Source organism: Leptodactylus fuscus, chromosome 3 (genome assembly GCF_031893055.1).
Source record: "Leptodactylus fuscus isolate aLepFus1 chromosome 3, aLepFus1.hap2, whole genome shotgun sequence".
Taxonomy (NCBI): Eukaryota; Metazoa; Chordata; class Amphibia; order Anura; family Leptodactylidae; genus Leptodactylus; species Leptodactylus fuscus.
In genome coordinates, this window is record NC_134267.1 from 72,530,920 (window position 1) to 72,547,070 (window position 16,151).

Consider the following 16,151-nt stretch of genomic DNA (forward strand, 5'->3'; position numbering starts at 1 on the left):
GGTTTTACTTAAATCTATTATCTGAAGTACATTCAATGACTGCAGTCTGCATTTAGCATATATGAGAATGGGCAGCACAGAAGTTTTGACATGTTCACCTAATAGAGGAATCATGAAAGCTGAATTATTTGAAGTTCAGTATTGAAAGTGAAATTCTCTACAGTCTTGAAAAGTGTGGTGCTGTAAGTGGTGTTCCAAAACACAAACATCAAGATAACCTTTGAAAGAAATTACTATTTCTGAAAACATTTACTGTACATCACTAAAATAAACTACATTATATAAAATTATTAGGACAGTTTTCCATGAGTTGAGTGCAAAATATATTCTATTTTTGCATAAACTAGCTTAAAATAAAAAGAAAGTAATACCAGGCATACCAATATACACTATATGATATGTATTAATGTAAGCACAGCTGTAATATTGGAACAGATAAAGCCTGGTTCACATCTGTGTTCGGTATTCTGTTCAGGGAGTCTGCTTGGGGACCCCCGCACGGAACACCTACCGCATTAAAAAACAATGAACAGGGGCCACACGGTGGCTCAGTGGTTAGCACTGCAGCCTTGCAGCGCTGGAGTCCTGGTGTTCAAATCCCGCCGAGGGCAAAAAACCTTCTGCAAGGAGTTTGTATGTTCTCCCCATGTTTGCATGGATTTCCATCCCATATTCCAAAGACATACTGCTAGGGAAAAATGTACATTGTGAGCTCTATGTGGGGCTCACAATCTACATAAACAAAAAACGATGAGCAATGAAAGCACACGGACCCCATAGCCTATAATGGGGTCCATGTGTCTTCCACGCGGTGTCCGCACGAATCATGCAGAGAGAAAAGTACTTCAAGCACTACTTTTCTCTCCACATGATTCATGAGGACACTGTGCGAACACCGCGCGGAAACTACACGGACCCCATTATAGGCTATGGGGTCCGTGAGCTTTCATTGCTCACCGCTTTTCAGTGCATTCGGTATTCTCTCAGGGGGTCCCCAAGAGGACTCCCTGAACAGAATACCAAACGCAGATGTGAACAAGGCCTAAGATTGAAGGTTATCTCTAACAAGAATTTTACTAGTGTTTTACTAACTATTGTTTCTTGTTTTTAACTGTTTACACAAGGAAAGCACATCTGGAAATTTAACGCTTAAAGGAAAACTGCCTGTTTTTGATTATTCATCTGAAACATTCAAGCTCCACAGCTATTATATTTTTCCATATGAGGGCTTGCTTTTCGCAGTGCAAGTTAATGTGGCACCAAATAGGATTGAAAACTTTTCAAAAATTATTTATGAGGTATAATGGGAAATATGATATTAGGTTTTAGGTTTAGCTTTTATGATGTTCACGATGTAAGAATTACATGCAGCACCGCACCTCCCATGAGCCAAGGAAGTGTTGCAATGTGGCAGAGACATTTTTTGGAAAAACCTTACTATGTATGCCAGTTGAAAGCCTCGCCATAAGAGGCATCCCATGTTGCTTCAGAATGTCTATAGACACACTGCTTTGCTGTCCCTTGTCTCACTACTGTAGTAGGGATGACTGAATGTCATCACAACAGCAATTGAGACATTATGTAACAAAGCTCCAATTTGACTATCAACGGCTCTCAAAAATAACTTGGATTCATCACTAAAGACAATATGGTTCCAGTCCATAGCAGTCCAGGTTTCTTGTTCTTGACACTACTGTCAACTAAAGAGGTGGCGGCTGGCTATCATTAGAAAAACATGCTATGACTGCCATGACACCAAATTTCCTTCTTCTAAGCATCTGGAAATCATCTGGGGAGAGACAGGGGTGTGTAATGAATGTGCTATCTGTATTTAGATGATGGAGAAAAAATTTGGGAGAAGCTAATAATTGTCAGTAGATCAAATGTTCCTCTCTAATGTCCAGGCTAGCTGAAAACTTTTGCCATATGAGAGCACCCACACGTAACTGCTGCTCCCAACACTTCCTATCAGCTCGGTCAGAATTTTTCAAAACAACCATCCTATTTCACTCAGTCTGAAAATGTGCCAGTTTCGAAGTCTGTGCAAAATGTTTTCAAGAGGGTCATAGAAACATATATAGCAATTACAGGGGTACTCCCAACTCACCTGTTCACCACATTGCAGGCTGTATGCTCTGTTCACTTCCTGGTTTTCTCTGTAAATTTCTGGGCGGGGTTTCACTTACTATCTCACAGACAAAGCCAGCTCTGCTAGCTCTCCTCATAGCAGTACATGTTTGCAGTCAGTAATGAGGGATAGTTGTAAATAAATTAGCACAGTATCACTGGAAGGTGCACAATATGAAGCTGATGTAGCAGAGCTGTGTGGGGGGCTAACAATATCTTATGAAAAATTATGTATAGAGGTGGGGGCTGAAATTGTTCTATCTGTCCATCTCCCAGCGATGAGCAGTTTGGAACTTGCCAGACTGGTTATGTAGACACTATGCTCTGTGTATTGAATGGAGACAGATCGGCTGGGACCAGGGGCATTGTTAGGAAAAGATCAAAGACGAAAGACCCTTTTGAGATAAAGGGGGAGGAGAGAGGTAATTAACTGATTGTGCAATGAGGGAAGTGTGGAGGATGTCAGCTTGTGTAACCTCCATTTTGTATTTGAGACATGTGCTGTTAGCTGCCATTTTGTGAGATCATGCGGTCACCATACCATGAGCTCACAGACTCCATTTTAGACTTTGAGGCCATGTGTCTTCTACAACTCACACCCCCACTCAGCCCTCGGGGGGGGTGACCTCTCTCCAGTTTCTTATCCAATAGATATGCATCAGGGCTATTGTTACAAACTTCAACACCAATGGATGTTATGCTAATTATACTAGCCAATCCTGTTTTGTCTATGCCATGTGATATATACTGTTGTTTTAGCCACCATTAAACAGAATCCATTTTGATACACCACCATCTGTGTCTTTGTGGTTCTCCAGGCCAAAGCATGGCTGTAGCCGATCTTGGCCTGTTATTTAATTTGAAACTACAACAACATAAGCTCTGGGGGTCTGTGCCCCTAACAGCTGGATTTGTTAAATGATGAGAATCCCAAACTTACATGCTACAGGACCATGAGTCAGCTTGCAATATACTCACTTTTAGGTCTGTGTTTAATGAACTCCCTGTCTCAGCCCTTATCAGCAAAATTCAATTAGCCGACTGATAACTGGAATAGCCAGAGATAAGCAACTCAGAAATACAAGCACTAAGTACTCAGCTCCCTCTCCCTTCTCTGAGAGCAGGGAGCTATGTCACTTGTGCTGGGCGGAGAGATAAGATCATCCCCAGGTCCATGATTATGGAAACAAAGTGTAAACAATGACGTGAATCATCTCAGATAGCGGACAAACAAAGCAGTTTTGCTTAAGCAATGTATATAGCAAAAGTCTTAAATCCACATAAGCTAGCAGTATAGATAATATCCTTGAGATGGGACAACCCCTTTAATGATCTCACCAAGAGGTACACTACCCAAAAGTAGCCTTTGAAAGGTTTTTTTTACATAAAAATGGAAAAAGTGTTTTGGTTTTTTTTTACTATTTTTTATATCCTTCTGTGCATACTTATACACTTATACATATGATAAATTGATTAACTTGTACAGTACACTGCAATACTTTTGTCTGTGAAGTCATCCTGTTGATGTAATGGGGTAATATGTGCGCATAGGAGCAATGTGATGAGTAAGATGGCAGACCTGTGGGCTGGGCCGCATGATCCATAAGGCAAAATAAGTCTCTTGCTTCAGTGTGGCACTTTTTTTCAAGACTGCGGGGCCAGCAGATGAGCCTTCTACCCTTCACTCCTGTAGAGTCCAGAACACAACTGTGTATGTGGGGAAAACTCTTCATAAATGTCAAAGGTGTAAAGTCAGCAGATATGAACTATATAAGTGAGCTGTGACTGTGTACAGGCATATGTGTTTTGTGAATGTACATGTGTTATATGAGTATATATATGTGGTGTGAATAATATACCTTTGTAGTAAGTGTGTATGTGTGGTATGAATGTATATGTGTAAGTGTATATATATATATATATATATATATATATATATATATATATATATATATAGTGTGTGTGTATATATATATATATATATATATATATATATATATATATATATATATAATGTAAGACCTACTGTATATATGGGTTGTGCTGTAATTCTGTTTATACGGATCTTACACAATGCCACTTCTCTTGTCCTGTACAGTATGCTTAGACACTAGACAATACTATTATTTTGTCCTAAATACTATTTCCCTTGTCCTCAGTATCTGTTGTTATTCTGTACATACATATACACTACACCATATCACTTCCTTTTTCCAGTATTCTGAGTAGAATTATCAGTATCTGCTCTTACTTGGGGGAGGAGGGTATCATGTGGCAGGATCCATTTTACTTTTTGCCTCAAACATCAGAAAGGCTGGGTGCAATCCTACTCGGTGGCCTTTATTAGGCGCCTGGTTTGTCATGTGCTTGTCTCTGAGCAAACCTTATATGCTACATCAGAGTAAGTACCGCTAATGTACCAGCATAGATAATCAGATTCTGATAGACTTCCTTTAAACTGGCACATCAGATTTGATGGGTACAGCCCAAACCATAACTTTTCTTTATATTGCATATTAATTCAAAATAATCATAGGATAAAATAGGTTTCTAATCCAGTGCTAATGTTATTTAAGTTATTTTAGAGCACCTATATATGTAGTGTTTAAAGTCATTAAACACAAAGGATTTGTAATATGAAGAATAGCTAATACTGAACATGCAAACTTAGCGGTATTTCTCTGATCATCAATATATTAACACTTACAGTGAATTACTTTATTGCCATAATTCCACTGGACCCCAATCATTTATATACAGTATGTATGTAATCAGAAAACATCTCTGCATGATGTGAAATAGCTGGCATAGTTATGTGCATATGTTTCTTTTTGCTAAGTGAACCTTGGACTGAAGATAGCACCTTTGTTATGTCTGTTCTGTAAAAGAATGATTAAACATCCAGCTTTACTAAGACAATACAAAAGGATGATGTAAACGCCGTTTCCTACACACTCTCACTTAAAATGTCATCGTGGCATTAGTATAATACTAACATCCACTTATTAAAACATTTTCTGCCTGTCTAGAAGCACCTAATAAAAAAGCAAAACCAACATATTTTATGATAAGACTGGGACTGATAGACAAAGTATTACAAAATCATGTAAATTATATGAACAGTATTCAGCTGTGTACATTCATTTCTGGTACAATACAATAGCAGGGATGTTTGATAGAAATATACAGTAATTACAATATAATTTCTATTATTCTAATTTAAGTGCACATTCGTGCAAATGCAGTATTAGACTTCAAAAAAGGACAAAAAGCTGCTTAGTGGTGCAACCCTGCAGTAATTCAGTGGTTAGCACTGTTGCTTTGCAGCACTGGGTTCTTGAGCTCGAATCTAAGGACAACATCTGCATAGCATACCTGGGGAATACATAGCAAAGACTGTGGCCCATATCAAACTTTTGACATGCCCTCCTCCCCCTCCTCCCTTCCTCTCACAAACACAACATAGTGCTTCAGTTACAAGTCCCCATACAGTAAAATGTTCCTTATGCTGGCCCTCATACGATATATCACCCCATTTACACATAGCATAATGTCCTATAGTGGCCCTACACCGCGTATAATGTCCCACAGTGGCCTCCATTCAATATATTTTCTGAAATTGGCCTCTATGTTGTTCATTACAAATACTGCAAAAATGTAAGGCTTGGTAGAGTTCCTTATGCGTCATCATGCTAGAGTGACCCACGTGACTGGTGAGTCCCAATTTAAATCCTCAGCAGACTATGACATCATTCAAGAGGCCAGAAGACCAGCACCAGGACCCAGGAGAGGTGAGTAACACAGTTTTTTTAACTCTCCTGAAGAGACTCCAGAGTATGATAGTTTAATTTTGGACATGTTTGGTCTGAACTAACCCACCAGGCAAACCTCATGATTTGAAGCTCACAAGGTTCACCCAAATACTCTTAAGTGCCATGGCCCTACTTACCAATCTGCGCTCTTGCCTATGGCTGACTTCAGGAGGTCCCGTGAGACAAACTGTTTAGCATCGTGACACAATGTGCGATGCACGGAACCCTCTGGAGGGCTGAAGGAGTAGTGGAGGCAGCCGTGGGCAGGACCAGGGATCAGTAAATAAATAGGGGCCGTTACCTGCTGGTGTAACCCCCACATTTGCCTGGGTTTCCTGTGGGTAACATGGTTTCCTCCAACATGCCAAAAATATGATGATAAAGAATTGGCTTCTTGTTAATAAACATTCCCTTTGCTTTTAGGCCCATGGGGAGAAAATTGCAAAACAAATGTTGGTTATTGTCATACTTATACTCAGAAACAACAATATGCCTTGTGAAGGCTCTAAGGGCCTGTCATAGGAATATTACCATTGCAGCTGGTCTATGATCAGCCTCAATAGTCATGTAGACAATCTCCCATAGACTGCAATACAGTTGTAATAAAAAAGTTTAAGTGTAATAAAAAATTTTTTTAAAAGAACAAAGTTTAAGTCGCCCTATTTTCCTAGAATAGATATAATATGAAAAAAATTACTGTGAAATACATACACAGAAACCCTGTGTCCAAAAATGCCTAGTTTATGGACTTATAATATTTATCCTATACGGTGAACTATGTAGCGGGGGGGAAAAAAACGCCTTATAGTCACAGTTTCACCTCTAATAAAATTTTTAAGAAAAAGTGATCCAAGTAAGAAACATTCCCCAAACAGGCATAACTGAAAAGTGCACCTGACCCCACAAAAAAAAGACATTGGTGAATTATGTTATTTATGTTATTGTCTATTTTACCACATTTTTTGCTTCAAAATTTTTGTTTCCTATTTTCCTAAAACCTAAGTGTGTCTTATGGTCTGGTGCATCTTGTAGTCCAAAAAATACGGTAATTCTGGCAAATGGACCTGACAGGTTATTTAAGATGGAGGATGAGGGTCATTATAGATAATAGCGGTCACAACAAAATAAGTTTTCGTGCACACTTTAAGCCCTTAAGGGCGTGGCTAAAACCCCCAAAAAGCTTACGACTAGTTCCCACGGGGCAAGAGGGGGTGTATTTTGGCGCGGAGTCCACCTCAAAATCTGCCCCCTCACAATAGAGGTCTATGTAGACCCCTAGCGATCTTTTTTCCGCAAGTGGTTTGTTCCCGCTCACAGAAAAAGAAACGAGCTGCCCTTTCTTAAGGCAGACGCCGTGCCGGAAATTGCAGCAGCGCGTCTGCGTCAAGACAATCCATCCGGACTAGGCCCATTCATTTGGGCCTACTCCGGAGCAAGTAACCGCAACACTCGTGGCTAGCCACGGCAAGCACATTTTGGTCCAGATTCTGACGCGCTTCCCACGTCAAAATCAGTACCAAAATACGCGGTCACTAGCCCCATGTGAACTAGCCCTTAAAAGACATAGCCCCATTTGTCATAACTGACACTTTATATGGCAATAACTTTGAGATGTTTTAACTGAATTGAGATTGTTTTTTCATGTTTGTTATGGAATCCAAAAAATATGGATCAATGTTTGCCACTAACATGAAGTACGAAGGTACTTCATGTTAGTGGCAAACATTGATCCATATTTTTTGCATTTATGAATAATAGGAAGTTAAACAAAATTTGTAAAAATTAGCCATTTTCAAAATGTGAAATGCTCTGCTTTTCAGAAAGATAAGGATACCACCCAAATAGGTTAATAAATATTATTTACCATATCTCTGGTTTATGATGGCATCATCTTTTAATTTATTTTAAAAGAAAATTTCCTAAACCAATTTTTTTGAGACCACTTCAGTATTGAATGGGATTTTGAAATCCTATATAGAAACCCCTAAATCACCCCATTGTCAAACTGCACCCCTCAAATAATTCAACATAGCATTTGGAAAGTTGTTAACTCTAAGCTTTTCATGGGAATTACAGCAATATGGAGATGAAATTTAATAACATTTTTCTTCAATACTACATTCATTTAGCCATAAAATTTACACATTCACAAAGGGTTAAAAGAGAAAATGCATCACACAGTTTGTTATGGAATTCCTCCTGAGCATAGAAATACCCCACAAGTGGATGTAAACTGCTGTTCGGGAACAGGGCAGTGCATGAAACATGTCAATGCTACTAGGAACTTGAAAAGCAGATTTTACTAGAAAAGATTTCATGTCATATCTTATTTGCAGAGTCCCTAAAGTACCAGTACAGTTGAAATCCATCAAAAGTTCCATTTTGGAAACTACACCCCTCAAAGAATTTATCAACGGGTATGGTGAGCATTTTGACCTTATAGCTGTTTCACAGATTTTAGTAACATTGGAATGTAAATTACTCAAATTTCATTTCATCCCCAAAATTTTCTTGTTCATAGAGGGTTAAAGGAGAAAAAGCAGTTCATTAAACAACTTTTCATGAACACGGCAATACCAAATATGTGGTTGTAAACTGCTGTTTGGGGCTTAGATCAGAAAGAGCGCAATTTGGCTTTTGGAGGGCATACATTGCTGGAATAGTTTTTGCATGTCATGTCACATTTGCAGAGCCACTAAAGTGCCAATACAATGGAACTCATTTTGGAAACTAAACCTCTCACAGAATTTATCAAGCAGTATAGTGAGCATTTTGACCCAAGAGATAGTTTCCAAAAAGAGATGTGCAGTGGATGGTGCAAAATTAAAAATGAAAAGTTCCCAGATGTTTGCTGTTTCAGTCCCGAATGGGTCATGCCCAACTTGTGACACAGTGAAAGGTCAGTATTCAAATTACTGTGCTGTATTTCTTGATTTTTGAAACACTCTATATGTGCCCTAATTGTTTGCCTGTAAACATGACACGGCTAAGGGTCGGTTCACATTAGCGTATGTATTCCGTCGGGGAGAGTCCGCATGGAGACCCCCTGGACGGAATACAATCGCGGTTTCAAGCGCTGTGCTGTAAAAGCACACAGACCCCATAGACTATAATGGGGTCCGTGTGCTTGCTGTGCACTGCCCGCAGAAATGATTTGTGCACTACATACACCAGTGTGAACTGATCCTAAGTGAAAGAGCACCATGCACATTTGAGGCCTAATCTGGACATTAAGGCTGAAGCCCCATGTTGCAGAAACACAGCTTTTTGGTTGCAGATTTTGCTGCTTGAGCCAAAGCCAGGAGTGGACTGAGCAGAAGGTAGAAATATAAGTATTTCCTATACAGTATGTTTCCTATTCCTTTTGTAGCCCTTCTTGACTTTGTCTCCAAAAAAACACATCAAATCTGCAACAACAAAAAAAAAAGCTGTGTTTCCGCAATGTGAGGCCACAACCGAGCCGTACACTGCATTGGCCCTAAGATAAGATAAATAGTTCATCCACAAAGTATGACCCCACTTTAGAACTACGCCCCTCAAGGAATTTCTAAAGTGATATTATTGTCATTTGACCCCAAAAGTGTTTCCTAGAAATTTAAGAAATATGCCATTTCAGTGCCCAATATGTAGTGCCCACTTTGTGTCAACAGAGATATGCACTCCTAAAACGTTTAAGTGGGTTACTCTAGATACAATAAAAGTTGTATATGTGGGTGTAAACTGCTGTTTGGGCACATAACAGGGTTCATAGGGGAAGGAGCATTCCTTTTTTTTTAACTTTTGGTTTCTAGGCACTATATTGTTTTTGGAGAGCCCCAGAGGTTCCCGTAAAATCCCCAAGAAGTGACCCCCATTTTGTATAGGCCATTTTAGGGTCTCTGCAAACTTGATAGTGTCCAAAAACCAAACAAACAATCTAAATCTGTGCTCCAAAAGTCGCATAGGACTTCTTCACATCTGCACCCTGCTGTTTCCCCAAACTGCAGTTTATGCCCATATGTATGACACTGATATACCCAAGATAATGTATTTAACATTGGCATATGTGGATATAAACTGCTGTTTGGACACAAAGCCAGGTACAAAAGGGAAGAGGCACTATTGTTTTTTAGACGTCATGTCACTTTTGGAGAGTTTTTGAATTGCCAGTAAAGTGGAAACCGCAGTCATGTGATCCCATTTTGGAAACTGAACCCCTGAAGAGATTTATAAAGCATTATACCAGGCATTTTTAACCTTTGAGTGTTACATAAATTTAGTTTAGTTCCCTGAAATAACCACAGAAAATAATTAGTGGAGGCCCAGGGAAGGTGACAAACATAAAAACCAGTGTTACTCCCCTCTCCAGGGCTCCAGTGTGACTCCCTGCTATCTTTGGTCCACGTCTGTGATGTCACTGAAGAGTGCTGAAGATCATTAGACTCGGGGTCTGATAAGATAGTTTGTGGCTTGTGAACCCCAAAAATTTAATAGGATTTCTGTTGAACCCAAAATTTTTGGCTATAGAACAATGTGGAACATAATACTGTGTGCAGGGGCCACAATGGGATGGGGCCACTACAGGACATTAAACTGTGTGCAAGACATTGTGATCCCACAGTATGATGATACTGTGCGCAGGGGCCGCATTATACTATGGGGTCTTCTGCATTGAGCACTTCCATTAGTACAGATGATAGCGATCATTGCACTGTTAACAGTATCAAGCTCTGTTCACACAAAGGAATCTGGCACTGATTTTGCAGTGGATTTCATCCCCAAATCAATGGCAGCATCCTGCTCGATCTTGCCCCGGATTATGCAGCTGATTCGGAGGTCACAGTTTGAGACTCCCCATTGATTTGGTCCATTCATTTGAGACTAATCAGCGCTGGATAGCTGTAACCAAATGCTGAAACTCTACACTGTGAGCCAGGGAACAGAAAATAAAGAGGAATCTGAGGCACATTTCCACCTCAAATTCCTCTTTACTTTCCAACGTCTGAGAAGTTTCTTTCTACTTGAATGAAATGGACTATTACAGTCCACTCCAGTAGATCTACCTCAGCAAAGAACACCCAATTTTGGTTGTTTTTTTGCTGCCATGAGTATGTGTTGCTCCAAAAGGAGCCCACTGAGGCTCTGTCGCCCAAGGGCCCACACAAACCTGGAGCTGGTCCTGGGTCACTAGAACCCAGCTATTCTTCCACACTTGCCCCAGACACCAAATCCCTGTTGGTTAGGAACAAATATAAATTTTTCTCTCCCCTTGTTGGTGATTTAACAAGATGTTTCAGAGATGCTCCATTAAATGTATCAATTAGATTCCTGCTCTTGTATGAAAGAACACTAGAGGTGTGCAAGTCTACACCAGGCAAGTTTAAGTTTCCCATAATGACAAAAATCTCTTTCTTGCCATTTGAGAAATGTTTAACTTGTTATCATAATCCTCGGTTTGCTCTGGGGGCCTATATACCATGTCAGTTCTAATAACAGTTCTCTCCTTAGTTTGCATGCAGATCCAGATTTTTATACTTTAAATGAGTTAAAATTTTAAAATGAGTATAGATTTAAAACTATCTTTGATTAACAAAAAATGTGTCTACTCGGTCTTTACTGTACATCGTGTATCCAGGAATGGCTATCTCCCAGTCATTACAAACCTTGAACTATGTCTCACTTATTGCAACTAGATCCAAAATATCCTGTCATTAACTTGCAGAATTTGTTTTCTAAACTGCAAGCATTTGTATACATTGTATAAAGAGCATTACTGTTACACCATGTACTCTTAATAACAACATTAACTACATGTACTGCACAAAACCAAATTTTCCTCAGTACCATCACACTGCTTCTTCCCAACTAGCTTAGGTCAGAAATCATCCTCATTACTTAAATTTATGTTCCTTTTGAGTGTAACCCCTTAAGGACCCAGCTCAAAAGTGCGTTAAGGACCAGGTCTCGTTCAAAAGTGACATTGTCACTTTAAATGGCAAGAACTTTGAGATGATTTTGAGATTGTTTTTTTCGTGACACATTGTACTTCATGTTAGTGGTAAACACTTATTAATATTTTTGTACTTATTTATATATAAAAAAAAATTGTATATTTGAAAATAGCAGTTTTCAAAATGTGAAATGCTCTCAGTCATACCAACCAAATACATTAATAAATATTATTTACCCCATTCAATTTGGAACCCATGGGATGAGTTCTGGGCTACTCAACCTCACTGACCTGGTTGAACTTTTGTCTCCCTTTTCCTGTATGTCCTCCCCCATCTTCCCCTTCCTGTCTCATCTTACCCTGTTTTGTTGCTGGTTTTGCTAGTTTACTCTGGGCCCTTGCTGACCCACTTGTTTGCACGCCACCTTATTTACATGCCTGGTTTTCTTATGTCTTTTTCTTATTATTATTATTTTTATTTTATTTTGTTTGTTCCTCTTGTGGATCCTGTTTTAGTGTTGTTTTTATTATCTCAATTTTTCCCTTGTTTTGTTAGCTTCCCTATATGGCAAAATTATTTAAATAAACAGTTTAAAAAATAATATCTACCATATCTCTTTTATATGCTATATGCTGGCATCATCTCTTATTCGTCTTTTAATTTAGATTGGATGTTAGAAGGCTTATAAGTTTAACAGCGATTTTTCAGATTTATAATAAAGTTTCCCAAACTAATTTTTTAGGGACCACTTCAGTTCTGAAAGGAATTATAAAGGCCTATACATTAGGCCATAAATCCATAAATCACCCCATTTGTAAAACTGCACCCCTCAAATAATTCAAAACAGCATTTGGGATATTTGTAAACCCTTTAAGCATTACACCAGAATAAAAACATTATGGATATGAAATTTAGACATTTCATTTTTGGACAAGTGTTGGACAAAGGTGACACCATGTATATCGTTTAAAAACTTCTGAATTCTGCTCCAACTACTATTATGTGATAGATGCATCTTATACAATTCCTTATAAGACCACCTATGATCATCATGACTAACATACCCAAAAACTTTTTCTGACCACTTAACCATACATTAAACTCAGTGATACAAAATGCCTTGTTTTTCTGATTACAGACCAGCAAAACCTCTAAAAAAGTAACTGAATTTACCAAGATCCTGGCTAACATCATGGAATGTACCACAAGATCAACTTGACTTCCCTTACTAGTTGTCTTGGCTATATTTGCAATGCATCTCTTATCCTTGATGACTGTTATCTGGAAGAAATTTCACCTCTTTTAGATTCAAAAGTATATACTAAATTAAAATATACATCACTAACAGAGTGTATCACAATATAGAGTGGCATTCAGTGCAAAAGAGAATTGAAAATAATGCAACATCAAAGAATTACAAAAGTATGTTCCAGCAAAGATGACATGCTTATCTGACAAAGTTACCTACTGAACATACAGGTGAAAATAAAATTTAAATAAACTACAAATCAAGTATAAGGACAAAATAGAGAGAAAAAAAACAAAAGAAGCAACAAACATTCATTTTTTATTTTAAATGCACTGCTTCCAGCATTAGGTATTATACCATGGGGGAGGGGAGAGTGTAAGGGAGCCTTCACACGGAGTTATGCTCCGCTCATTCTGAACGTAAAACTCGTTCAGAATGAGTGTGTAAAAACCAGATCCCATTGATTTTCCATTACATTAAATTGTAGTAGTGTTGCTGGCAACTGCGGCTCTGCTCCTGTTCTCTTCAATAGGATCAGATCTGGTTACAGCAGAACTTCTGGTGACCAAAACGTCTGATCATTGCAGGATCTGAGTCTCAGACCTCAACTGATCTGTTACTGATGAACTATCCTGTGGATAGGTCATCAGTATCCAACTTTGCTATTACCTGGACAAACCCATTAAAGCTGACCATACACATTAGTCTACATCAAATGGCCTACATGCTTTTTTTGTGGCAGATTTTGCTGCAGTTTTTTGAGTTAAAGCCAAGAATGGCTAGAAAAGTAATGGAAAATATATAGGAAGTACTTACACTTCTACCTGGTCCTTAATCCACTCCTGGGTTTGGCTGAAAAAACCGTGGCAAAATCTGCAACAAAAGCTGCATTTCCACAACATGAGGCTTTAGCCTAAATATTTATTTTATTTTCTATGCAAGCGAGAAATAAATGTGTAAAGCAGAAAAGTTATTTACTTGGTTAATTGACTATGTGAAAGTTGGTTCATAATGGTGACATACGGTAATATTAGTGGCATCTATGGGCACACTTTTTGTTATATTGACATGGTTATGACTAAGATGGAAAGCACTAAAAGTCAAGTTACAGCATGGAGCCAAAAAAAAAAAAAATTAACTCTTAATAGTTCTTTTGTCATAATTGTGTAAAATAGTGGCCCACAGTAGAGAAGAATAAAACAGTTTTGAACGAACTGGGTTAAACTTGAACCTGGACTGAAACTTTCCGATTTACGATTCCTAACAAAACTAAAAAAAATTTGAAATTTCTCTGACAAACCTGTAAAATGGTCACCACCAACTGTAACATAAGATAGAAACTAGGGGTGGAGGATCACAAGGTCTGTGGGTGACGTACGCAAGCTTCTGGCAATATCACCTGATAACCTCTCAACCATTCATAAGTGGTGGTGAAGATAGTCACAGTGATGATGTCATATCAGCATATAGGACAATGCACATAGAGAAGAGCCTTTTTGTGAGATAGAAGCAAGAAGAGAGTCATACAGCTAGCAATACTAGTACAGTTAAAAACTCATCAACCCATCAGATTAATGGAGCTGAGGAAGAAGCTCTGTACTGTACAGTGACTGCTGTGTCCACATACACTGGCCAGGTTACCATTTTGGTGCCAAAACTCATTTAAACATTTTTTTAAAGAAAGTTTTTAAAACACTTAGGAGTATCAGAACTGCCTTGTTAAAGGGAGTCTATCATTGCAAAAAGTCCTTTTTAGCGAAACACATGTTCGAATAGCCTTTAAAAAGGAGATTCTACTACTACCTTTACTTCTTTTCTTGTGTCCCCCCCCCCCCCCTATTTCTTGTTAAAACGCTTTCTTTTGCTATGCAAATTGCCTCTTGGAGCATCCTGGGCGTTCCCCAAGGCCTCTGAGCACCCCTCATGTCATGCCTTTAACACCACCCCTCCACTGCTCTTTCTCTCCTCCTCTTTCCTGGCCTCTGATGCCATGCTGGTCTAAATGAGGCACTGGAAGACGTTATCCAGTAAGCACCCTTCCCCCAGGCTATTATTTTGAATATAATTATGTTTTTATATCTAATTTTATATCTATTTTTATAACCCTATGTATGGTTCAATGATTTAGGCCCAATGTTATTACATCCACATTTGTTGTTTATGTTTCCCACATGGATAGATTTGGATCATTATGCAGTATATAATTGATTTGTGATTTAATTTACTAGGTATTGTTATAGTTTATTTTATGGGATGTATACACATGTTTTAGGTATTTTCAGAGTGTGCCATAATCTAATCCCTCAATGTTTTAAAACTGGCATAGAGGATTTGATGAATTTCCGCCTATGTGTGACACTTGATAAATTTGGCGCAAGCGCAGTCTCCGGCAAACCTCACTTTAATTTTTCCTCATGTTAAAGCTCCCCCTACAGTGTATTTATTTCCAACTTAACTTACCTTTACAGTTTCCTCTGTGTGCAATCTCCAGCTGAGAATCTTTACACTTAGCTCGTTGAAATTCACATCTGGAAATGAAAGTTCTTCCATCAGAAGCACACAGAAGTTTAGAAGGCGCGCCTGCACAATCCAAATTACATTCCTTGTCCTTGTCTTGATCCACTCTCAGAAACTTTATAAAAAATAAAAAATAAAAAAGTTAAAAGAAATTAAAAGCACCTATTATAACAGTTAGTTGTAAATACGAAAAGATCAATATGAGCGCGAGTCAAAAATCCACACATTGGCTGTAGAATTTATTTTAACCATCTTTAAGAAAAGATAAATACTTAATTGTTCAACCAAATTAGTTGCTTTTAAGGACTAAGTCCCCATGTTGTGGAAACACAGCTTTTTTATTGCAGATTTTGTAGCGTTTTCTGCGCCAAAGCCAGGAGTGGATTGAGGCATACATAGGCATAGGTAAGTATATAGGTATATGTTAAATATCATGATGTTTACAATATTCTCTAGCACAAAAAGGGTTCATACTCTACTGACATCACACTTCTATATTCTGGGTACATGGGTGTG

General features: G+C 38.5%; 1 protein-coding gene across 1 annotated transcript in view; it reads right to left on the bottom strand.

Annotated features, from left to right (window-relative positions):
- SMOC2 (SPARC related modular calcium binding 2) overlaps positions 1-16,151 on the bottom strand; it is a 240,022-nt gene that overhangs the window by 167,236 nt on the left and 56,635 nt on the right. Inside the window, exon 2 of the mRNA XM_075267794.1 lies at positions 15,579-15,750. Coding sequence (XP_075123895.1) covers positions 15,579-15,750 — 172 coding nt within the window. The remainder of the gene's footprint in view (positions 1-15,578; positions 15,751-16,151) is intronic.